The following is a 24,379-nucleotide window of genomic DNA, read 5'->3' as shown; positions in this document are numbered from 1 at the left end:
GAAGTTTATTGGAGTATTCATTTTTTTTGCTCTATTTCAGTGCCAACTTAGAAGGAAACTTACCAGAAATCTCCATAGTCTCGCCAACAACAGTGTGTCCTAGATCAAATCCTCTATTAGGCGGTGTGGTTGTTTCCTCCTCTTTTATTGGTGGTTTTCCTTCAATAACTGATGGTGGTGCAGTCATGTCACTGTCCTGTTTCTGGTCTTGCTCAGAAAAGGTTGATGGTCTGGTTGATGCAATTGTACCTAGCTGATTTTGCACCTGGGCTGGTGATACTGTCTTGAATTGAGTGCTGGTTGGTATTTCAGTGTAAGGAGAGACACCTATGTCACCTTTCCCAAGCGTGACATCAACACCTTCCTTCTTTGAAGCTTCTGTAGCATTTACCTTAAATACTTTCTTAATTTCATCTGGAGATAGAGCCTGTTCTATACTGATGATCTTTGGTGCCTTTGTAGTCATCAGTTCATCAGATACATCATCAAAGCTGGAGGATGAAATCCCAGAACTTACAGAGCCACTTTCAGCCTTATCATTAGGGACAGAAGGTGACTTAGATGTTGGCGATAAGAGCTCATCATCACCCAGCTTAACAACACTTGCTGTAGTCATGCTGTTTTCTTGGAAGGTAGAGACTGATTTTCCACTGATCGTGGTTGATGCCGTAACCATGATAGCTTCTGCTATTACCTTTGAGTCAGGTGTTTGAACAACAGATGGTGGTGTAGAAATTAACACTGTATCGTTTTCTAGTGTTTGGTTGTTCAGGGGATCTGCTGCCACCACATAAGGATTTAGTGCTTCATAATCTGGTTGTGGATCAGTTAACGCATCATAAAATGGGTCTGAAGATCGTTGAGTCGTTGCATCACTTGAGACCTGATCAACAGCTGGTTCAACTGTCCCATCTGCTATCGAAACACGGCCGTCTTCAGAAACAAAAGCAGGTGCAACTGTTGATACTGCAGTCTGGCTTGTGACATGATTAGCAAATACAGGGTGAGTTGTGGTCAGTGATATATCATGAGAAAGACCCGGGTTGGGGCGATGTGTAAGTGTAATGTCTGACTTGGCTTGTTCAAATAATTCCATGGGAGTTGTCAGTGGTTGTAGAGGAGAAAGAGTTGAGTCCAACTGAATGACAACATCTGGCTGTGATGGTGTTGAGGGGACATTTGAAGTGGGTATTGTGGTGATCATTACTGTTGTCTCTGAGATAGCTTTGCTTGTTATAGCTGCATTTTGTGACTCCTTTGGTTCTGACTCAAAGGAAGTTGATGTATTCAATGACTCAATAGATCTGGTCACAGCAGGGGGCTGTGTTGCATGGGCAGTGCTGAAGACCTCATGGGATGTCTGACCTGAGGTTTGTTCAAATGATTCTGACTCATCTGTTTGGGAGCTTGCCGGCTGAGTGGATAAAGTGCTAGTAATCATAGTCTTCTTAATGGTCGACAAACTAGGAGTGACAGAGTCAGACCCAAAGGTGCTCAATCCCATTTCACTTGAACCTGCTGTAGAAATAATAATACTTGTTCCTGTTGATATAAACCTCTCTTCACTCTTCACTGGCGTCTTGGCATAACTTGAACTGTCTTCATCAGTTGAGGTGTCTCTCTCAGTCGATACTACAGCTGGCTTCTCAGTGGTAGAAGCAAGAATGGTAAGGGCAGGTTCTGTTATCATTTTGGGTGACTGGTCAGTCATTTCTGAAGTGAAAACCAACTTTTCAGTCTCAGTGGTAGAAACTGAGGACACACCTGAGGATGGCGTCCTTTTTGTTTCAAATGAAAATGAATAAGTTGCTTCACCTGAGATCTCTAGTGATGTGTCTACAGCGCTTGACACTGCAGTAGATCTTGTGTCAGTAGCTATAGTTTCTTCTTCTTCTTCACTTGGAGGTTTTGGAGTTGTAGATTCTACTCCAACAGGCTCCGCTCCTGTCCCCATATGAGATGAAGTTATAATAGCATGAAGAGATGTTTTCTGGATGTCACTGTCTGAACTACTTGAAATTTCCCCTTTCAATGTTGTGACTGTTACTGCAGTCTGGGCAGTTACAACCATAGCAGTGCTTAACTTCTCACTAGACAACACTGGGCTCACTGTGACTGGCACATTTTTCTCAGAAGAGATGCCAGTGTGGGGAGTAGGTATGATCTCAGACCTGGCTTGCTCAGTACTAAACAGTGAAGAGGGTGTAGATGTTTTTTCAGTCATCCAAATTTCCAAAGATGATGCTGAAGGTTTCTCTGAGCTTTCTCGTGCAAAGTCATCAGAGTCACCTGAAGAGTCGTCATCAGATGTTTTACTGGTGGATTTCATTGTTCCAGGTTCAGTGGAGACTAGTGTGACAATGACTGAAGGTTTAGTGGTTTGGGTGAAAACGGATGAACTTAAGGTTTTATCAGTTATGCTGTGACTTGTAGCTGTTAGAATTACGGGTGATGCTGTCATGTATTTTTCTTTTTTAACTGTGGTGACCACATAATCTTCACTAGTCACTAAAGTGGCAGAGGTAGAGTCTGCTGTTTCCATTAAGATTTGAGAAGAAAAAGATAAGGAAGTGGAAATCTCAGTAGTGTCTCCTTGGAATTGATCAGAAATTGGTTTGGTAGTCTCAAATGAGAAAACTTTGTGTGTTGTTGTAACATCATAGATTTCTCCAGAGCTTGACTGAGTGGACACGGAAGTATCTTGTGTGGCCTGCGGCAACCTTGTGACATTTACTTCACTTGATGTTTCTACCGAAGAAACGTCTTTCACAGGTGACGATTCTGAAGTGAACAAGTATTCAGAAGATGTTGAGGCTGATGATGTATCACTGGCTGAGGTTGGTGTAGGACTCAAAAATGTGTCACCAACAGTCCCTGAACCCTCTGGTTCTTGTGTATCTTCCAGCTTTTGAGTTATTGTAATTGCTGTGACACCCCCAGCTTCCTCTGTCAGAATAGTTGGATAAAATGAAGAAGAGGAAACCACAGACATCGTATCTGCATCAGTGATTGTATCATCTTTGGTAATAAGCTCTGTACTGTAGCTGTCTTCTCTCATACTATCTGTAACTCCAGAGAACAGTTTATCTTCCTGTTGTGTATCCTCGATAAATATGATAGATGTGCTGGTTGATGGTTTGGATGCATGCAGAACTATGGTGGGTGTCTGTTCAGTTAGTCGAATCTTGGCTTGGCTCCTGTCAGGAGTAATAATCTCAACTTGTTGATCTGTAACGCTGTGATATATAACAGTGGGAACTGGGGCAGATATTGATGTAAATTCATCTTGTTTATGCTCACTGCTCAAGCTTTCTGTGCTGAAATCAACAACAGTGTGATTATATATTAGGGCATCAGTTGTATGGGAGGGCAGGGCTGTAGAGGGGGATTCTGTTGTGTGTTCAGCCACAGCAACCTCATCTTTCTCAGTGCTTGAAAGGGGATGATCTGTTGCTGGAGTAATTTTACTTTCCTGTGAGAAAACCCTGTTATCAGAGGTTGGTGTTACTGTTGCAAAACCCTTGGTTTCACCTGCTGTTTCTGAAAATGTGGCAGTCTCCATCACTGAAGGCTTTAGGGTGAACTCCACAGTGGTTTGGTTGCCAGAACTCTCTACCTCTGTCAAAGTAAAATCTGGTTTTGGTGTTGATTTTTTACTTGTGATTGCATATTCTGTCGTTGTGTATGACTTCTCTGTGGTGTAGAGAGAAGCTGCCGGTGCAGTAGATTTCGGAACATCAGCTGTTCCACTTTCATTAAGTCTTTTTGCTGTGCTTGTTGGTTTCTCTGTGCTGAAAATGGAATGGCCTGTACTCTCTGTGCTAGTAACAGATGTACTTTCATGAGTTGCTCCTGTTATTCTTGGTTTGGTTGTGGGTAGAACTGATAATCCTGTGTCTTTTACTGTAATAAGCACGTCAGTGGTATGGCCACCTGGGCCACTATCTTCTGGAAACACTGAACTTGTAACCGCTGAGGAAATTGTACTATCCAAAACTCCAGAACTCTCCCTTTCAGGTACTCTTGTGGAGGATGACCCACTTGAGTCATCACCTGACCACTCATCTTGATCGGTGACTCCACTGCCCTGATCAGAAGTGTAAATCTCAGGGCTCGTCATGCTTGGAGATTGAGTTGGTGATATAAATTCTTTGGTTACCTGTGTACTAGACTGAGGTGAAAATGCAACACTGACCATGTCAGATGTGCTCTGAGTCTCATCTGTTTCTGTCTCATCAGTTTGCACTTTAAATTCCTTGTATGGTTTTGTAGCAGTTTCAATTAATATCCCTTCACCAGATCCATCTTGACTTGATTCCAAATCAAAGTCTTGAGGGAAGCTGCCAGAGTTGTCCATGTCATTGTAGGCAGAGGTCATCATTGGGGTAATACTGGGTATTGCCATTGGCCGAAAAGTTTTGAGTGTATAGGGACTAGATGTAGCAGTTGTAAATTCTCTATCACTTGAATGCTCTTCCCCAGTGAATACAGGTGTGTTTGATGGACTAAATGTTGTTACTGCTAGGGTTGCTGGTTCCACAGAGGACTGTTCAGGTGCTGTTTCATCTGTGTATGTTGATGTGTAATCTCCTGAGAAGTCTGGGTCGGGTAAATGTCCTGCTTCTGACTCAAACTGAGTAGTGGCAGAAAACAGAGGAGCATCTGTAGACTCCCCTGTCATGAACTCATGAGGTGAAATCATTGTACTGTGAGTCAAAGTTTTCAGGCTTTCAACTGTTGCTGTAAAGGATGTGTGTGTTCTTTGAGAGTCACTGAAAGTAGTTGATGGTGCTGATGTTGATGTCGTAGTCATGAAGTCAAAAGCAACAGTGTTCCTTGTTGTTACCATCTCTGTTGTTTCAGTTGAAGTTGTATCTGAGGAAGAAGATAAGGTAAACATGTCTACAGTTTGGTCAGTTAATGTAAAGGGTTCAGGAGATAACACTGTGTTGTCAGTAAAGGGGGAAAGCAAGGTTTTCTCTGGGTGACTAATTAATGGAATCTCAAGTTCTGGGACTGGACTTGTTAGTGCCATTGAGGTGAGCGATGAAAAAGATGGGGGAACTGCATTGACAAAGGCTGGTATATGAGTAATCTCATCATGTGAGCTCCACTCTTCAGTAAGGGAATTAGTTTCATCTCTTGCAATTGTAGTATAGTATTTGTCTGTTCCAGATGAAATTTCAGCTGTATGGTCAGTGCTGTGAAGGGACGAAGATAAAGTGAAAGATATTTTTGGAGTGTGAATACTATCAAAGTTCTTCACATCAGTACTTGGTGAGGTGGGTGAACCATCCATGACATCGATGAAAGTAGGAGTGCTTTCTCGACGACTGTCAAGATCTGGTTTAGTTATTGAAGTATCACTTGAAAGCACTGTTGTTGTTATGATGCTTGAGACTTCAGGGAAAACAGTAGTGCTGTCTCCAGAAAAATCTGCATCTGTGGCACTCGGGAAGGATGTCGTTTCTGACTTCATTGTTGACTGACTGACAGAAGCAAACGACTCCATTACGGTAGGTTGACTGCTTTCACTTTCAACCTCACCATCTGGAACGCTAGTAAGGGATGGTACTTTAGTCTCATCTGTATCAACATGTTGTGTTACTGCAAGTGATAGCGGTATTGACTCCACAGTGCTGGATACAGATGGGGATACGTCACTGAAAACAGAAGTTGCATTCAATATATCTGTGGTGTCATCACTTGAAAGTTCTACATCCATTGGAGTTGTGTCCGAATAGGTCATTGTCTTATCAGTCAAAGGAGAAACAGAAGTCTTTTCTGTCTGATCTGAGAGAGCACTGGAGTAAACGTCAGCTGGACTTGCTGTTGACTTCTCCGTGGTGAACATTGAGGACGTTGTGGGAAGTGCAGTGAGATTTCTGATCATTTCAGGTATCTGATCTCCTGAGCCCTCTTCTGTTGATGTCAAAAAAGAACTGTCCTCTGGTGTTAATGAATATTCATCCAACTTGCTTGTGGTGTCAGATTTTTCCGTACCAGATGACACTGATATTGGCTTCTGAGTACTGAATACAGATGAGGATGAAGTAAAAGCACCTTTTGAAGTATCACTTGAAAGCACTGTTGTTGTTATGATGCTTGAGACTTCAGGGAAAACAGTAGTGCTGTCTCCAGAAAAATCTGCAGCTGTGACACTCGGGAAGGATGTCGTTTCTGACTTCATTGTTGACGGACTGACAGAGGCAAACGATTCCATTACGTTAGGTTGACTGCTTTCACTTTCAACCTCACCATCTGGAACACTGGTAAGGGATGGTACTTTAGTCTCATCTGTATCAACATGTTGTGTTACTGCAAGTGATAGCGATATTGACTCCACAGTGCTGGATACAGATGGGGATACGTCACTGAAAACAGAGGTTGCATTCAATATATCTGTGGTGTCATCACTTGAAAGTTCTACATCCATTGGAGTTGTGTCCGAATAGGTCATTGTCTTATCAGTCAAAGGAGAAACAGAAGTCTTTTCTGTCTGATCTGAGAGAGCACTGGAGTAAACGTCAGCTGGAGTTGCTGTTGACTTCTCCGTGGTGAACATTGAGGACGATGTGGGAAGTGCAGTGAGATTTCTGATCATTTCAGGTGTCTGATCTCCTGAGCCCTCTTCTGTTGATGTCAAAAAAGAACTTTCCTCTGGTGTTAATGAATATTCATCCAACTTGCTTGTGGTGAAAGATTTTTCCGTACCAGATGACACTGATATTGGCTTCTGAGTACTGAAGACAGATGAGGATGAAGTAAAAGCACCTTTTGAAGTATCACTTGAAAGCACTGTTGTTGTTATGATGCTTGAGACTTCAGGGAAAACAGTAGTGCTGTCTCCAGAAAAATCTGCAGCTGTGACACTCGGGAAGGATGTCGTTTCTGACTTCATTGTTGACGGACTGACAGAGGCAAACGACTCCATTACGGTAGGTTGACTGCTTTCACTTTCCACCTCACCATCTGGAACACTGGTAAGGGATGGTACTTTAGTCTCATCTGTATCAACATGTTGTGTTACTGCAAGTGATAGCGGTATTGACTCCACAGTGCTGGATACAGATGGGGATACGTCACTGAAAACAGAGGTTGCATTCAATATATCTGTGGTGTCATCACTTGAAAGTTCTACATCCATTGGAGTTGTGTCCGAATAGGTCATTGTCTTATCAGTCAAAGGAGAAACAGAAGTCTTTTCTGTCTGATCTGAGAGAGCACTGGAGTAAACGTCAGCTGGAGTTGCTGTTGACTTCTCCGTGGTGAACATTGAGGACGATGTGGGAAGTGCAGTGAGAATTCTGATCATTTCAGGTGTCTGATCTCCTGAGCCCTCTTCTGTTGATGTCAAAAAAGAACTTTCCTCTGGTGTTAATGAATATTCATCCAACTTGCTTGTGATGAAAGATTTTTCCGTACCAGATGACACTGATATTGGCTTCTGAGTACTGAATGCAGATGAAGTAAAAGCACCTTTTGAAGTATCACTTGAAAGCACTGTTGTTGTTATGATGCTTGAGACTTCAGGGAAAACAGTAGTGCTGTCTCCCGAAAAATCTGCAGCTGTGACACTCAGGAAGGATGTCGTTTCTGACTTCATTGTTGACGGACTGACAGAGGCAAACGATTCCATTACGGTAGGTTGACTGCTTTCACTTTCAACCTCACCATCTGGACCACTGGTAAGGGATGGTACTTTAGTCTCATCTGTATCAACATGTTGTGTTACTGCAAGTGATAGCGGTATTGATTCCACAGTGCTGGATACAGATGGGGATACGTCACTGAAAACAGAGGTTGCATTCAATATATCTGTGGTGTCATCACTTGAAAGTTCTACATCCATTGGAGTTGTGTCCGAATAGGTCATTGTCTTATCAGTCAAAGGAGAAACAGAAGTCTTTTCTGTCTGATCTGAGAGAGCACTGGAGTAAACGTCAGCTGGAGTTGCTGTTGACTTCTCCGTGGTGAACATTGAGGACGATGTGGGAAGTGCAGTGAGATTTCTGATCATTTCAGGTGTCTGATCTCCTGAGCCCTCTTCTGTTGATGTCAAAAAAGAACTTTCCTCTGGTGTTAATGAATATTCATCCAACTTGCTTGTGGTGAAAGATTTTTCCGTACCAGATGACACTGATATTGGCTTCTGAGTACTGAAGACAGATGAGGATGAAGTAAAAGCACCTTTTGAAGTATCACTTGAAAGCACTGTTGTTGTTATGATGCTTGAGACTTCAGGGAAAACAGTAGTGCTGTCTCCAGAAAAATCTGCAGCTGTGGCACTCAGGAAGGATGTCGTTTCTGACTTCATTGTTGACGGACTGACAGAAGCAAACGACTCCATTACGGTAGGTTGACTGCTTTCACTTTCAACCTCACCATCTGGAACACTGGTAAGGGATGGTACTTTAGTCTCATCTGTATCAACATGTTGTGTTACTGCAAGTGATAGCGGTATTGATTCCACAGTGCTGGATACAGATGGAGATACGTTACTGAAAACAGAGGTTGCATTCAATATATCTGTGGTGTCATCACTTGAAAGTTCTACATCCATTGGAGTTGTGTCCGAATAGGTCATTGTCTTATCGGTCAAAGGAGAAACAGAAGTCTTTTCTGTCTGATCTGAGAGAGCACTGGAGTAAATGTCAGCTGGAGTTGCTGTTGACTTCTCTGTGGTGAACATTGAGGAAGCTGTGGGAAGTGCAGTGAGATTTCTGATCATTTCAGGTGTCTGATCTCCTGAGCCCTCTTCTGTTGATGTCAAAAAAGAACTTTCCTCTGGTGTTAATGAATATTCATCGAACTTGCTTGTGGTGTCAGATTTTTCCGTACCAGATGACACTGATATTGGCTTCTGAGTACTGAAGACAGATGAGGATGAAGTAAAAGCACCTTTTGAAGTATCACTTGAAAGCACTGTTGTTGTTGTTATGATGCTTGAGACTTCAGGGAAAACAGTAGTGCTGTCTCCAGAAAAATCTGCATCTGTGGCACTGAGGAAGGATGTCGTTTCTGACTTCATTGTTGACGGACTGACAGAAGCAAACGACTCCATTACGGTAGGTTGACTGCTTTCACTTTCCACCTCACCATCTGGAACGCTGGTAAGGGATGGTACTTTAGTCTCATCTGTATCAACATGTTGTGTTACTGCAAGTGATAGCGGTATTGACTCCACAGTGCTGGATACAGATGGGGATACGTCACTGAAAACAGAGGTTGCATTCAATATATCTGTGGTGTCATCACTTGAAAGTTCTACATCCATTGGAGTTGTGTCCGAATAGGTCATTGTCTTATCAGTCAAAGGAGAAACAGAAGTCTTTTCTGTCTGATCTGAGAGAGCACTGGAGTAAACGTCAGCTGGAGTTGCTGTTGACTTCTCCGTGGTGAACATTGAGGACGATGTGGGAAGTGCAGTGAGATTTCTGATCATTTCAGGTGTCTGATCTCCTGAGCCCTCTTCTGTTGATGTCAAAAAAGAACTTTCCTCTGGTGTTAATGAATATTCATCCAACTTGCTTGTGGTGTCAGATTTTTCCGTACCAGATGACACTGATATTGGCTTCTGAGTACTGAAGACAGATGAGGATGAAGTAAAAGAACCTTTTGAAGTATCACTTGAAAGCACTGTTGTTGTTGTTATGAAGCTTGAGACTTCAGGGAAAACAGTAGTGCTGTCTCCAGAAAAATCTGCAGCTGTGGCACTCAGGAAGGATGTCGTTTCTGACTTCATTGTTGACGGACTGACAGAAGCAAACGACTCCATTACGGTAGGTTGACTGCTTTCACTTTCCACCTCACCATCTGGAACGCTGGTAAGGGATGGTACTTTAGTCTCATCTGTATCAACATGTTGTGTTACTGCAAGTGATAGCGGTATTGACTCCACAGTGCTGGATACAGATGGGGATACGTCACTGAAAACAGAGGTTGCATTCAATATATCTGTGGTGTCATCACTTGAAAGTTCTACATCCATTGGAGTTGTGTCCGAATAGGTCATTGTCTTATCAGTCAAAGGAGAAACAGAAGTCTTTTCTGTCTGATCTGAGAGAGCACTGGAGTAAACGTCAGCTGGAGCTGCTGTTGACTTCTCCGTGGTGAACTTTGAGGACGTTGTGGGAAGTGCAGTGAGATTTCTGATCATTTCAGGTGTCTGATCTCCTGAGCCCTCTTCTGTTGATGTCAAAAAAGAACTTTCCTCTGGTGTTAATGAATATTCATCGAACTTGCTTGTGGTGACAGATTTTTCCGTACCAGATGACACTGATATTGGCTTCTGAGTACTGAAGACAGATGAGGATGAAGTAAAAGCACCTTTTGAAGTATCACTTGAAAGCACTGTTGTTGTTGTTATGATGCTTGAGACTTCAGGGAAAACAGTAGTGCTGTCTCCAGAAAAATCTTCATCTGTGGCACTCAGGAAGGATGTCGTTTCTGACTTCATTGTTGACGGACTGACAGAAGCAAACGACTCCATTACGGTAGGTTGACTGCTTTCACTTTCAACCTCACCATCTGGAACACTGGTAAGGGATGGTACTTTAGTCTCATCTGTATCAACATGTTGTGTTACTGCAAGTGATAGCGGTATTGACTCCACAGTGCTGGATACAGATGGGGATACGTCACTGAAAACAGAGGTTGCATTCAATATATCTGTGGTGTCATCACTTGAAAGTTCTACATCCATTGGAGTTGTGTCCGAATAGGTCATTGTCTTATCAGTCAAAGGAGAAACAGAAGTCTTTTCTGTCTGATTTGAGAGAGCACTGGAGTAAACGTCAGCTGGAGTTGCTGTTGACTTCTCCGTGGTGAACATTGAGGACGATGTGGGAAGTGCAGTGAGATTTCTGATCATTTCAGGTGTCTGATCTCCTGAGCCCTCTTCTGTTGATGTCAAAAAAGAACTTTCCTCTGGTGTTAATGAATATTCATCCAACTTGCTTGTGGTGAAAGATTTTTCCGTACCAGATGACACTGATATTGGCTTCTGAGTACTGAAGACAGATGAGGATGAAGTAAAAGCACCTTTTGAAGTATCACTTGAAAGCACTGTTGTTGTTATGATGCTTGAGACTTCAGGGAAAACAGTAGTGCTGTCTCCAGAAAAATCTGCATCTGTGGCACTGAGGAAGGATGTCGTTTCTGACTTCATTGTTGACGGATTGACAGAATCAAACGACTCCATTACGGTAGGTTGACTGCTTTCACTTTCCACCTCACCATCTGGAACGCTGGTAAGGGATGGTACTTTAGTCTCATCTGTATCAACATGTTGTGTTACTGCAAGTGATAGCGGTATTGACTCCACAGTGCTGGATACAGATGGGGATACGTCACTGAAAACAGAGGTTGCATTCAATATATCTGTGGTGTCATCACTTGAAAGTTCTACATCCATTGGAGTTGTGTCCGAATAGGTCATTGTCTTATCAGTCAAAGGAGAAACAGAAGTCTTTTCTGTCTGATCTGAGAGAGCACTGGAGTAAACGCCAGCTGGAGCTGCTGTTGACTTCTCCGTGGTAAACTTTGAGGACGTTGTGGGAAGTGCAGTGAGATTTCTGATCATTTCAGGTGTCTGATCTCCTGAGCCCTCTTCTGTTGATGTCAAAAAAGAACTTTCCTCTGGTGTTAATGAATATTCATCCAACTTGCTTGTGGTGACAGATTTTTCCGTACCAGATGACACTGATATTGGCTTCTGAGTACTGAAGACAGATGAGGATGAAGTAAAAGCACCTTTTGAAGTATCACTTGAAAGCACTGTTGTTGTTGTTATGATGCTTGAGACTTCAGGGAAAACAGTAGTGCTGTCTCCAGAAAAATCTGCATCTGTGGCACTCAGGAAGGATGTCGTTTCTGACTTCATTGTTGACGGACTGACAGAAGCAAACGACTCCATTATGGTAGGTTGACTGCTTTCACTTTCAACCTCACCATCTGGAACGCTGGTAAGGGATGGTACTTTAGTCTCATCTGTATCAACATGTTGTGTTACTGCAAGTGATAGCGGTATTGACTCCACAGTGCTGGATACAGATGGGGATACGTCACTGAAAACAGAGGTTGCATTCAATATATCTGTGGTGTCATCACTTGAAAGTTCTACATCCATTGGAGTTGTGTCCGAATAGGTCATTGTCTTATCAGTCAAAGGAGAAACAGAAGTCTTTTCTGTCTGATTTGAGAGAGCACTGGAGTAAACGTCAGCTGGAGTTGCTGTTGACTTCTCCGTGGTGAACATTGAGGACGATGTGGGAAGTGCAGTGAGATTTCTGATCATTTCAGGTGTCTGATCTCCTGAGCCCTCTTCTGTTGATGTCAAAAAAGAACTTTCCTCTGGTGTTAATGAATATTCATCCAACTTGCTTGTGGTGAAAGATTTTTCCGTACCAGATGACACTGATATTGGCTTCTGAGTACTGAAGACAGATGAGGATGAAGTAAAAGCACCTTTTGAAGTATCACTTGAAAGCACTGTTGTTGTTATGATGCTTGAGACTTCAGGGAAAACAGTAGTGCTGTCTCCAGAAAAATCTGCATCTGTGGCACTGAGGAAGGATGTCGTTTCTGACTTCATTGTTGACGGATTGACAGAAGCAAACGACTCCATTACGGTAGGTTGACTGCTTTCACTTTCCACCTCACCATCTGGAACGCTGGTAAGGGATGGTACTTTAGTCTCATCTGTATCAACATGTTGTGTTACTGCAAGTGATAGCGGTATTGACTCCACAGTGCTGGATACAGATGGGGATACGTCACTGAAAACAGAGGTTGCATTCAATATATCTGTGGTGTCATCACTTGAAAGTTCTACATCCATTGGAGTTGAGTCCGAATAGGTCATTGTCTTATCAGTCAAAGGAGAAACAGAAGTCTTTTCTGTCTGATCTGAGAGAGCACTGGAGTAAACGTCAGCTGGAGCTGCTGTTGACTTCTCCGTGGTGAACTTTGAGGACGTTGTGGGAAGTGCAGTGAGATTTCTGATCATTTCAGGTGTCTGATCTCCTGAGCCCTCTTCTGTTGATGTCAAAAAAGAACTTTCCTCTGGTGTTAATGAATATTCATCCAACTTGCTTGTGGTGACAGATTTTTCCGTACCAGATGACACTGATATTGGCTTCTGAGTACTGAAGACAGATGAGGATGAAGTAAAAGCACCTTTTGAAGTATCACTTGAAAGCACTGTTGTTGTTGTTATGATGCTTGAGACTTCAGGGAAAACAGTAGTGCTGTCTCCAGAAAAATCTGCATCTGTGGCACTCAGGAAGGATGTCGTTTCTGACTTCATTGTTGACGGACTGACAGAAGCAAACGACTCCATTACGGTAGGTTGACTGCTTTCACTTTCCACCTCACCATCTGGAACGCTGGTAAGGGATGGTACTTTAGTCTCATCTGTATCAACATGTTGTGTTACTGCAAGTGATAGCGGTATTGACTCCACAGTGCTGGATACAGATGGGGATACGTCACTGAAAACAGAGGTTGCATTCAATATATCTGTGGTGTCATCACTTGAAAGTTCTACATCCATTGGAGTTGTGTCCGAATAGGTCATTGTCTTATCAGTCAAAGGAGAAACAGAAGTCTTTTCTGTCTGATTTGAGAGAGCACTGGAGTAAACGTCAGCTGGAGTTGCTGTTGACTTCTCCGTGGTGAACATTGAGGACGATGTGGGAAGTGCAGTGAGATTTCTGATCATTTCAGGTGTCTGATCTCCTGAGCCCTCTTCTGTTGATGTCAAAAAAGAACTTTCCTCTGGTGTTAATGAATATTCATCCAACTTGCTTGTGGTGAAAGATTTTTCCGTACCAGATGACACTGATATTGGCTTCTGAGTACTGAAGACAGATGAGGATGAAGTAAAAGCACCTTTTGAAGTATCACTTGAAAGCACTGTTGTTGTTATGATGCTTGAGACTTCAGGGAAAACAGTAGTGCTGTCTCCAGAAAAATCTGCATCTGTGGCACTGAGGAAGGATGTCGTTTCTGACTTCATTGTTGACGGACTGACAGAAGCAAACGACTCCATTACGGTAGGTTGACTGCTTTCACTTTCAACCTCACCATCTGGAACACTGGTAAGGGATGGTACTTTAGTCTCATCTGTATCAACATGTTGTGTTACTGCAAGTGATAGCGGTATTGACTCCACAGTGCTGGATACAGATGGGGATACGTCACTGAAAACAGAGGTTGCATTCAATATATCTGTGGTGTCATCACTTGAAAGTTCTACATCCATTGGAGTTGTGTCCGAATAGGTCATTGTCTTATCAGTCAAAGGAGAAACAGAAGTCTTTTCTGTCTGATTTGAGAGAGCACTGGAGTAAACGTCAGCTGGAGTTGCTGTTGACTTCTCCGTGGTGAACATTGAGGACGATGTGGGAAGTGCAGTGAGATTTCTGATCATTTCAGGTGTCTGATCTCCTGAGCCCTCTTCTGTTGATGTCAAAAAAGAACTTTCCTCTGGTGTTAATGAATATTCATCCAACTTGCTTGTGGTGAAAGATTTTTCCGTACCAGATGACACTGATATTGGCTTCTGAGTACTGAAGACAGATGAGGATGAAGTAAAAGCACCTTTTGAAGTATCACTTGAAAGCACTGTTGTTGTTGTTATGATGCTTGAGACTTCAGGGAAAACAGTAGTGCTGTCTCCAGAAAAATCTGCATCTGTGGCACTCAGGAAGGATGTCGTTTCTGACTTCATTGTTGACGGACTGACAGAAGCAAACGACTCCATTACGGTAGGTTGACTGCTTTCACTTTCCACCTCACCATCTGGAACGCTGGTAAGGGATGGTACTTTAGTCTCATCTGTATCAACATGTTGTGTTACTGCAAGTGATAGCGGTATTGACTCCACAGTGCTGGATACAGATGGGGATACGTCACTGAAAACAGAGGTTGCATTCAATATATCTGTGGTGTCATCACTTGAAAGTTCTACATCCATTGGAGTTGTGTCCGAATAGGTCATTGTCTTATCAGTCAAAGGAGAAACAGAAGTCTTTTCTGTCTGATTTGAGAGAGCACTGGAGTAAACGTCAGCTGGAGTTGCTGTTGACTTCTCCGTGGTGAACATTGAGGACGATGTGGGAAGTGCAGTGAGATTTCTGATCATTTCAGGTGTCTGATCTCCTGAGCCCTCTTCTGTTGATGTCAAAAAAGAACTTTCCTCTGGTGTTAATGAATATTCATCCAACTTGCTTGTGGTGAAAGATTTTTCCGTACCAGATGACACTGATATTGGCTTCTGAGTACTGAAGACAGATGAGGATGAAGTAAAAGCACCTTTTGAAGTATCACTTGAAAGCACTGTTGTTGTTGTTATGATGCTTGAGACTTCAGGGAAAACAGTAGTGCTGTCTCCAGAAAAATCTGCATCTGTGGCACTCAGGAAGGATGTCGTTTCTGACTTCATTGTTGACGGACTGACAGAAGCAAACGACTCCATTACGGTAGGTTGACTGCTTTCACTTTCCACCTCACCATCTGGAACGCTGGTAAGGGATGGTACTTTAGTCTCATCTGTATCAACATGTTGTGTTACTGCAAGTGATAGCGGTATTGACTCCACAGTGCTGGATACAGATGGGGATACGTCACTGAAAACAGAGGTTGCATTCAATATATCTGTGGTGTCATCACTTGAAAGTTCTACATCCATTGGAGTTGTGTCCGAATAGGTCATTGTCTTATCAGTCAAAGGAGAAACAGAAGTCTTTTCTGTCTGATCTGAGAGAGCACTGGAGTAAACGTCAGCTGGAGCTGCTGTTGACTTCTCCGTGGTGAACTTTGAGGACGTTGTGGGAAGTGCAGTGAGATTTCTGATCATTTCAGGTGTCTGATCTCCTGAGCCCTCTTCTGTTGATGTCAAAAAAGAACTTTCCTCTGGTGTTAATGAATATTCATCCAACTTGCTTGTGGTGACAGATTTTTCCGTACCAGATGACACTGATATTGGCTTCTGAGTACTGAAGACAGATGAGGATGAAGTAAAAGCACCTTTTGAAGTATCACTTGAAAGCACTGTTGTTGTTGTTATGATGCTTGAGACTTCAGGGAAAACAGTAGTGCTGTCTCCAGAAAAATCTGCATCTGTGGCACTGAGGAAGGATGTCGTTTCTGACTTCATTGTTGACGGATTGACAGAAGCAAACGACTCCATTACGGTAGGTTGACTGCTTTCACTTTCCACCTCACCATCTGGAACGCTGGTAAGGGATGGTACTTTAGTCTCATCTGTATCAACATGTTGTGTTACTGCAAGTGATAGCGGTATTGACTCCACAGTGCTGGATACAGATGGGGATACGTCACTGAAAACAGAGGTTGCATTCAATATATCTGTGGTGTCATCACTTGAAAGTTCTACATCCATTGGAGTTGTGTCCGAATAGGTCATTGTCTTATCAGTCAAAGGAGAAACAGAAGTCTTTTCTGTCTGATCTGAGAGAGCACTGGAGTAAATGTCAGCTGGAGTTGCTGTTGACTTCTCTGTGGTGAACATTGAGGAAGCTGTGGGAAGTGCAGTGAGATTTCTGATCATTTCAGGTGTCTGATCTCCTGAGCCCTCTTCTGTTGATGTCAAAAAAGAACTTTCCTCTGGTGTTAATGAATATTCATCCAACTTGCTTGTGGTGTCAGATTTTTCCGTACCAGATGACACTGATATTGGCTTCTGAGTACTGAAGACAGATGAGGATGAAGTAAAAGCACCTTTTGAAGTATCACTTGAAAGCACTGTTGTTGTTGTTATGATGCTTGAGACTTCAGGGAAAACAGTAGTGCTGTCTCCAGAAAAATCTGCATCTGTGGCACTCAGGAAGGATGTCGTTTCTGACTTCATTGTTGACGGACTGACAGAAGCAAACGACTCCATTACGGTAGGTTGACTGCTTTCACTTTCCACCTCACCATCTGGAACGCTGGTAAGGGATGGTACTTTAGTCTCATCTGTATCAACATGTTGTGTTACTGCAAGTGATAGCGGTATTGACTCCACAGTGCTGGATACAGATGGGGATACGTCACTGAAAACAGAGGTTGCATTCAATATATCTGTGGTGTCATCACTTGAAAGTTCTACATCCATTGGAGTTGTGTCCGAATAGGTCATTGTCTTATCAGTCAAAGGAGAAACAGAAGTCTTTTCTGTCTGATCTGAGAGAGCACTGGAGTAAACGTCAGCTGGAGCTGCTGTTGACTTCTCCGTGGTGAACATTGAGGACGATGTGGGAAGTGCAGTGAGATTTCTGATCATTTCAGGTGTCTGATCTCCTGAGCCCTCTTCTGTTGATGTCAAAAAAGAACTTTCCTCTGGTGTTAATGAATATTCATCCAACTTGCTTGTGGTGTCAGATTTTTCCGTACCAGATGACACTGATATTGGCTTCTGAGTACTGAAGACAGATGAGGATGAAGTAAAAGCACCTTTTGAAGTATCACTTGAAAGCACTGTTGTTGTTGTTATGATGCTTGAGACTTCAGGGAAAACAGTAGTGCTGTCTCCAGAAAAATCTGCAGCTGTGGCACTCAGGAAGGATGTCGTTTCTGACTTCATTGTTGACGGACTGACAGAAGCAAACGACTCCATTACGGTAGGTTGACTGCTTTCACTTTCCACCTCACCATCTGGAACGCTGGTAAGGGATGGTACTTTAGTCTCATCTGTATCAACATGTTGTGTTACTGCAAGTGATAGCGGTATTGATTCCACAGTGCTGGATACAGATGGGGATACGTCACTGAAAACAGAGGTTGCATTCAATATATCTGTGGTGTCATCACTTGAAAGTTCTACATCCATTGGAGTTGTGTCCGAATAGGTCATTGTCTTATCAGTCAAAGGAGAAACAGAAGTCTTTTCTGTCTGATTTGAGAGAGCACTGGAGTAAACGTCAGCTGGAGTTGCTGTTGACTTCTCCGTGGTGAACATTGAGGACGATGTGGGAAGTGCAGTGAGATTTCTGATCATTTCAGGTGTCTGATCTCCTGAGCCCTCTTCTGTTGATGTCAAAAAAGAACTTTCCTCTGGTGTTAATGAATATTCATCCAACTTGCTTGTGGTGAAAGATTTTTCCGTACCAGATGACACTGATATTGGCTTCTGAGTACTGAAGACAGATGAGGATGAAGTAAAAGCACCTTTTGAAGTATCACTTGAAAGCACTGTTGTTGTTGTTATGATGCTTGAGACTTCAGGGAAAACAGTAGTGCTGTCTCCAGAAAAATCTGCATCTGTGGCACTCAGGAAGGATGTCGTTTCTGACTTCATTGTTGACGGACTGACAGAAGCAAACGACTCCATTATGGTAGGTTGACTGCTTTCACTTTCAACCTCACCATCTGGAACGCTGGTAAGGGATGGTACTTTAGTCTCATCTGTATCAACATGTTGTGTTACTGCAAGTGATAGCGGTATTGACTCCACAGTGCTGGATACAGATGGGGATACGTCACTGAAAACAGAGGTTGCATTCAATATATCTGTGGTGTCATCACTTGAAAGTTCTACATCCATTGGAGTTGTGTCCGAATAGGTCATTGTCTTATCAGTCAAAGGAGAAACAGAAGTCTTTTCTGTCTGATTTGAGAGAGCACTGGAGTAAACGTCAGCTGGAGTTGCTGTTGACTTCTCCGTGGTGAACATTGAGGACGATGTGGGAAGTGCAGTGAGATTTCTGATCATTTCAGGTGTCTGATCTCCTGAGCCCTCTTCTGTTGATGTCAAAAAAGAACTTTCCTCTGGTGTTAATGAATATTCATCCAACTTGCTTGTGGTGAAAGATTTTTCCGTACCAGATGACACTGATATTGGCTTCTGAGTACTGAAGACAGATGAGGATGAAGTAAAAGCACCTTTTGAAGTATCACTTGAAAGCACTGTTGTTGTTATGATGCTTGAGACTTCAGGGAAAACAGTAGTGCTGTCTCCAGAAAAATCTGCATCTGTGGCACTCAGGAAGGATGTCGTTTCTGACTTCATTGTTGACGGACTGACAGAAGCAAACGACTCCATTACGGTAGGTTGACTGCTTTCACTTTCCACCTCACCATCTGGAACGCTGGTAAGGGATGGTACTTTAGTCTCATCTGTATCAACATGTTGTGTTACTGCAAGTGATAGCGGTATTGACTCCACAGTGCTGGATACAGATGGGGATACGTCACTGAAAACAGAGGTTGCATTCAATATATCTGTGGTGTCATCACTTGAAAGTTCTACATCCATTGGAGTTGTGTCCGAATAGGTCATTGTCTTATCAGTCAAAGGAGAAACAGAAGTCTTTTCTGTCTGATCTGAGAGAGCACTGGAGTAAACGTCAGCTGGAGCTGCTGTTGACTTCTCCGTGGTGAACTTTGAGGACGTTGTGGGAAGTGCAGTGAGATTTCTGATCATTTCAGGTGTCTGATCTCCTGAGCCCTCTTCTGTTGATGTCAAAAAAGAACTTTCCTCTGGTGTTAATGAATATTCATCGAACTTGCTTGTGGTGTCAGATTTTTCCGTACCAGATGACACTGATATTGGCTTCTGAGTACTGAAGACAGATGAGGATGAAGTAAAAGCACCTTTTGAAGTATCACTTGAAAGCACTGTTGTTGTTATGATGCTTGAGACTTCAGGGAAAACAGTAGTGCTGTCTCCAGAAAAATCTGCAGCTGTGACACTCGGGAAGGATGTCGTTTCTGACTTCATTGTTGACGGACTGACAGAGGCAAACGATTCCATTACGGTAGGTTGACTGCTTTCACTTTCCACCTCACCATCTGGAACACTGGTAAGGGATGGTACTTTAGTCTCATCTGTATCAACATGTTGTGTTACTGCAAGTGATAGCGGTATTGACTCCACAGTGCTGGATACAGATGGAGATACATCACTGAAAACAGAGGTTGCATTCAATATATCTGTGGTGTTATCACTTGAAAGTTCTACATCCATTGGAGTTGTGTCCGAATAGGTCATTGTCTTATCGGTCAAAGGAGAAACAGAAGTCTTTTCTGTCTGATCTGAGAGAGCACTGGAGTAAACGTCAGCTGGAGTTGCTGTTGACTTCTCTGTGGTGAACATTGAGGAAGCTGTGGGAAGTGCAGTGAGATTTCTGATCATTTCAGGTGTCTGATCTCCTGAGCCCTCTTCTGTTGATGTCAAAAAATAACTTTCCTCTGGTGTTAATGAATATTCATCCAACTTGCTTGTGGTGTCAGATTTTTCCGTACCAGATGACACTGATATTGGCTTCTGAGTACTGAAGACAGATGAGGATGAAGTAAAAGCACCTTTTGAAGTATCACTTGAAAGCACTGTTGTTGTTATGATGCTTGAGACTTCAGGGAAAACAGTAGTGCTGTCTCCCGAAAAATCTTTATCTCTGGCACTCAGGAAGGATGTAGTTTCTGACTTCATTGTTGACGGACTGACAGAAGCAAACGACTCCATTACGGTAGGTTGACTGCTTTCACTTTCAACCTCACCATCTGGAACGCTGGTAAGGGATGGTACTTTAGTCTCATCTGTATCAACATGTTGTGTTACTGCAAGTGATAGCGGTATTGACTCCACAGTGCTGGATACAGATGGAGATACGTCACTGAAAACAGAGGTTGCATTCAATATATCTGTGGTGTCATCACTTGAAAGTTCTACATCCATTGGAGTTGTGTCCGAATAGGTCATTGTCTTATCAGTCAAAGGAGAAACAGAAGTCTTTTCTGTCTGATCTGAGAGAGCACTGGAGTAAACGTCAGCTGGAGTTGCTGTTGACTTCTCTGTGGTGAACTTTGTGGAAGCTGTGGGAAGTGCAGCGAGATTTCTGATCATTTCAGGTGTCTGATCTCCTGAGCCCTCTTCTGTTGATGTCAAAAAAGAACTTTCCTCTGGTGTTAATGAATATTCATCCAACTTGCTTGTGGTGACAGATTTTTCCGTACCAGATGACACTGATATTGGCTTCTGAGTACTGAAGACAGATGAGGATGAAGTAAAAGCACCTTTTGAAGTATCACTTGAAAGCACTGTTGTTGTTGTTATGATGCTTGAGACTTCAGGGAAAACAGTAGTGCTGTCTCCAGAAAAATCTTTATCTATGGCACTCAGGAAGGATGTCGTTTCTGACTTCATTGTTGACGGACTGACAGAAGCAAACGACTCCATTACGGTAGGTTGACTGCTTTCACTTTCAACCTCACCATCTGGAACACTGGTAAGGGATGTCATTTTAGTTTGTGCATCTGTACTTTCTTCAGACGTGGTAAGACACAGGGGACCTATTAAAGTAATACAACTAACAGGGTGCACTGATGAAGATTTCTTTTCAGTTGTATCCTCAGTTGAATTTTTTTCTGTTGACGCACCACTTGAAACAGACACATCTGTTTCAGCTGGAGAAGTGACTGTGGAAAAATTCCTGAAAATTTGGTCATCTGAAGGTACATGCATTTCTGTGTGTCCAGTGACTCTTTCACTGGGGAATTCTGTAATTGCTGATGTAGGCTGTGATGAAAGATGGCTTAAAAATTCACTGGATGAGGCCACTGTTGTTCTGAATATTTCAGTAGCACTATATTCTTGGGAATCAGTCGTTGCAATGGATCCATAAGAGGGAGTAGAGGTTGGCTCATTTTTTTTCTTCTCTTCATGCGGAGTAGCAGGTGTGGTTTGTTCTAACACACTAGTTCCAGGACTAGGTGTTTGATGAGTGTGTCCTGATTGTACTATATTTGAAGTTACTTCACTTTCCATTTGGGCTTTAGCTCCTGTATGTGTAAAGGTTAAACTTGAAGATAATGCTAAGGTAGAGATATGTGGATGTGGGCTGGTTGTAAACCTATTTACAGTTTGGACTACTGAACCCTCCTCCTGCGTTATAGATACCGCATCAGTTCCAACTCTCTCTGTAGAGGAAGTTAAACGTATTGGGCTGACTCTAATCCCTCCTTGACTTGGGATTTTATCCTCTGGAGTTTCAGTCGGTGCTTCAGATTCTGAAGATTCAGTACCTCCTGCAGCTGGTGTGACCTCAGCCTTGGCTATCTGCTTAAGAGAGGGTGCAATACTAAATAGTGAAGAAGTTGTTGTGCTTAAGGTAAATCCTCCTGTGGTCTGGATCTCTTTCCTCCCCTCTACATCTTTAGTGGGGCCTCTTGATGATGTTGCTGTTTCCCTATCAGCGTCATCGGTGGAAGGACTATACGCAGTCTCTAACACAGACTCTGTGCTGTCTTTAACAGCTGGACTGGGAGATGTGCTCTCTGTTTCCGCTATGATTTCATCTTTATCTTTGTCTGTGTAAAATCTGGTTGAAGAAGTAGTTGGAGATTCATCCTCAGTCTTCTGTCTCTGAGTCAGATTTGAGTCACTTTTCACATGGGCAGGAGTTCTTCCTGTCTCATGTGTCCCTTCTTGTACAGACATAGTACCGAAAGCAGGGGTTTTCACATTAGCCTTTGATGTTTGGGTTTCTTTAACTGCTTTGGTTCTCTGTGGCTCAGTTGGTGTTACTGCAGGAAGAAGGTCAGTAGTATCTGTGGAAGCCGAGCCAGCCACAGTTATTTGTGCAGTTTCCAGTGGAATCTTGTCTTCCACTGTTGTGGCAATAACAGAGGTTAAGTCTTTGTGTTTTGGGCCTTTTGTGGTCAGATCATCCCCTAATTGAGGAGGCATTGATCCAACTGTTGGCCTTCTATCAGGGTCAGAGACAACCATATATGGGGTTTCTGTAAAAGCCAGAGGTTCTGTAGGTTCCTGTGTAGATTTAGTGAAGCTACCATCAGAGAAATCAGTCAAATTAGGATCAAATGCCATTGAAATGTCATCCCTAGCTCCGAGAGTTGTTACATTTGTCAAAATCTGGGTACCTTTGGCCTCTTTTTCTTCCAAGCTTTGAGGCTCCAGTGTGATCTCTTGTTTACCATTAATAAAGCTGATAGCTGGGGTGATGGTTATGGCAGCTTGTGGGAAACGTTCTGGGTCTCTGCTTTGTATGATTGTCTCACCAACACCTACAGAGGGAGTGGGATGGTCCAGCAAAACTGGTGTGGCAAGAGACTGAGCATTCTGTGACTCTGAAGCCTGGTTAGCTGTAAAGAAAATAAAGGAAAATTAGCACATGAATATTTAGTTTATGCATATAAAAAATACCCAAGGAACAATGTTAACATATGAAAAGGCAGCAAAATTACACCATTCCTAACTTCTTATTTCTTCATTCAACATTGCTGTAATTCACATGCTAGCATCACAAAGCTATCATGTATAGCACAGTGCTGTATAGTACATATGGTACAACTGTTAATCTGAATATGACTGTGTTGTGGAAGTGTTCAAATTATCATGTTCACTCCTTGTATATAACATAAAAGGAAATTCCCTGAAGTAATTCAGATCTTAGCTGTCTAAGTCTAACACAGAAGCAGCATTCTGTTTCCACTGCAGCAATGTTATCATCAGCCGCCTACACTATGTTGCCAAATGGGTTTATGTATTCCTATAAATAAACAAGATTTGTCTGGCTGGAAGTATTCCACATAGTGTTTAAAAGGTAGTGGCTTTAGACTGCTGCAAAAAATATGTTCATCCAAAGCGTTTTACTTAGGAAACTGAACAAAAACCTGAACTTTACTGAAAATGGACCTGATAACTGAAGCACAGCATGGCCTGTCCTCTCTGGAAATCATCTGTTTAGCCTCATTATAAGAGTAAACATTTCCATTTTTACTTTGCAAGCAAAGAAAAGAAAGGAAAGAGCCCGTTGATACTAAGCCATAGAATTATGAATTTAACAAAGATGATAACATATACAGTGTTGGCTGTAGAAAGAAAAGCTGTGATTAATCTTAAAATTAACAGTGTTGCTATGCTCCTTACCCGTGTTTGCATGATGTATAAGCAAGGAGGAAAAGACTATTCTCACACCAAAATGAGAAATCTGTTCATAAACAAATTGAATAACCTCTACCTCCTTCTCTCTCTCTGTTTCTGCCACTTGTTTTCTCTCTCTCTCTCTCTCTCTCTCTCTCTCTCTCTCACACACACACACACACACACACACACACACACACACACACACACACTCCTTTCCCACAAATGACGATTAACAAAAATTACTGGTTGCAACAATAACAGCTGCAGTAGCTCAGCTTTGCAAAAAGACACCTGTTAGAAATCCAGGTAAGGCCTGGGAACTAGGCAATATTCCCACTTGTCAGAACTTGACACTTGACAGAAACTATCCGTCTCTCACACACAACAACACACACACAGTCCTTCTCTAGTCTTCATCACCTGTCAGCATTATGTAGCTGTCCAACTTTCAAAGAAGCACAAGTTCAGCTTGCATTCAAGATTAGT

The 24,379-nt window shown here is 42.6% G+C and overlaps 1 protein-coding gene across 1 annotated transcript in view; it reads right to left on the bottom strand.

Annotated features, from left to right (window-relative positions):
• vcana (versican a) overlaps positions 1–24,379 on the bottom strand; it is a 46,812-nt gene that overhangs the window by 7,081 nt on the left and 15,352 nt on the right. Inside the window, exon 8 of the mRNA XM_085181367.1 lies at positions 64–23,109. Within this exon, the coding sequence (XP_085037493.1) occupies positions 64–23,109 (23,046 nt within the window). The remainder of the gene's footprint in view (positions 1–63; positions 23,110–24,379) is intronic.

Source organism: Neolamprologus multifasciatus, chromosome 12 (assembly GCF_963576455.1).
Source record: "Neolamprologus multifasciatus chromosome 12, fNeoMul1.2, whole genome shotgun sequence".
NCBI lineage: Eukaryota > Metazoa > Chordata > Actinopteri > Cichliformes > Cichlidae > Neolamprologus > Neolamprologus multifasciatus.
The sequence above is the reverse complement of the archived record's forward strand: the minus strand, read 5'-3'. Positions and strand labels throughout refer to the sequence as shown.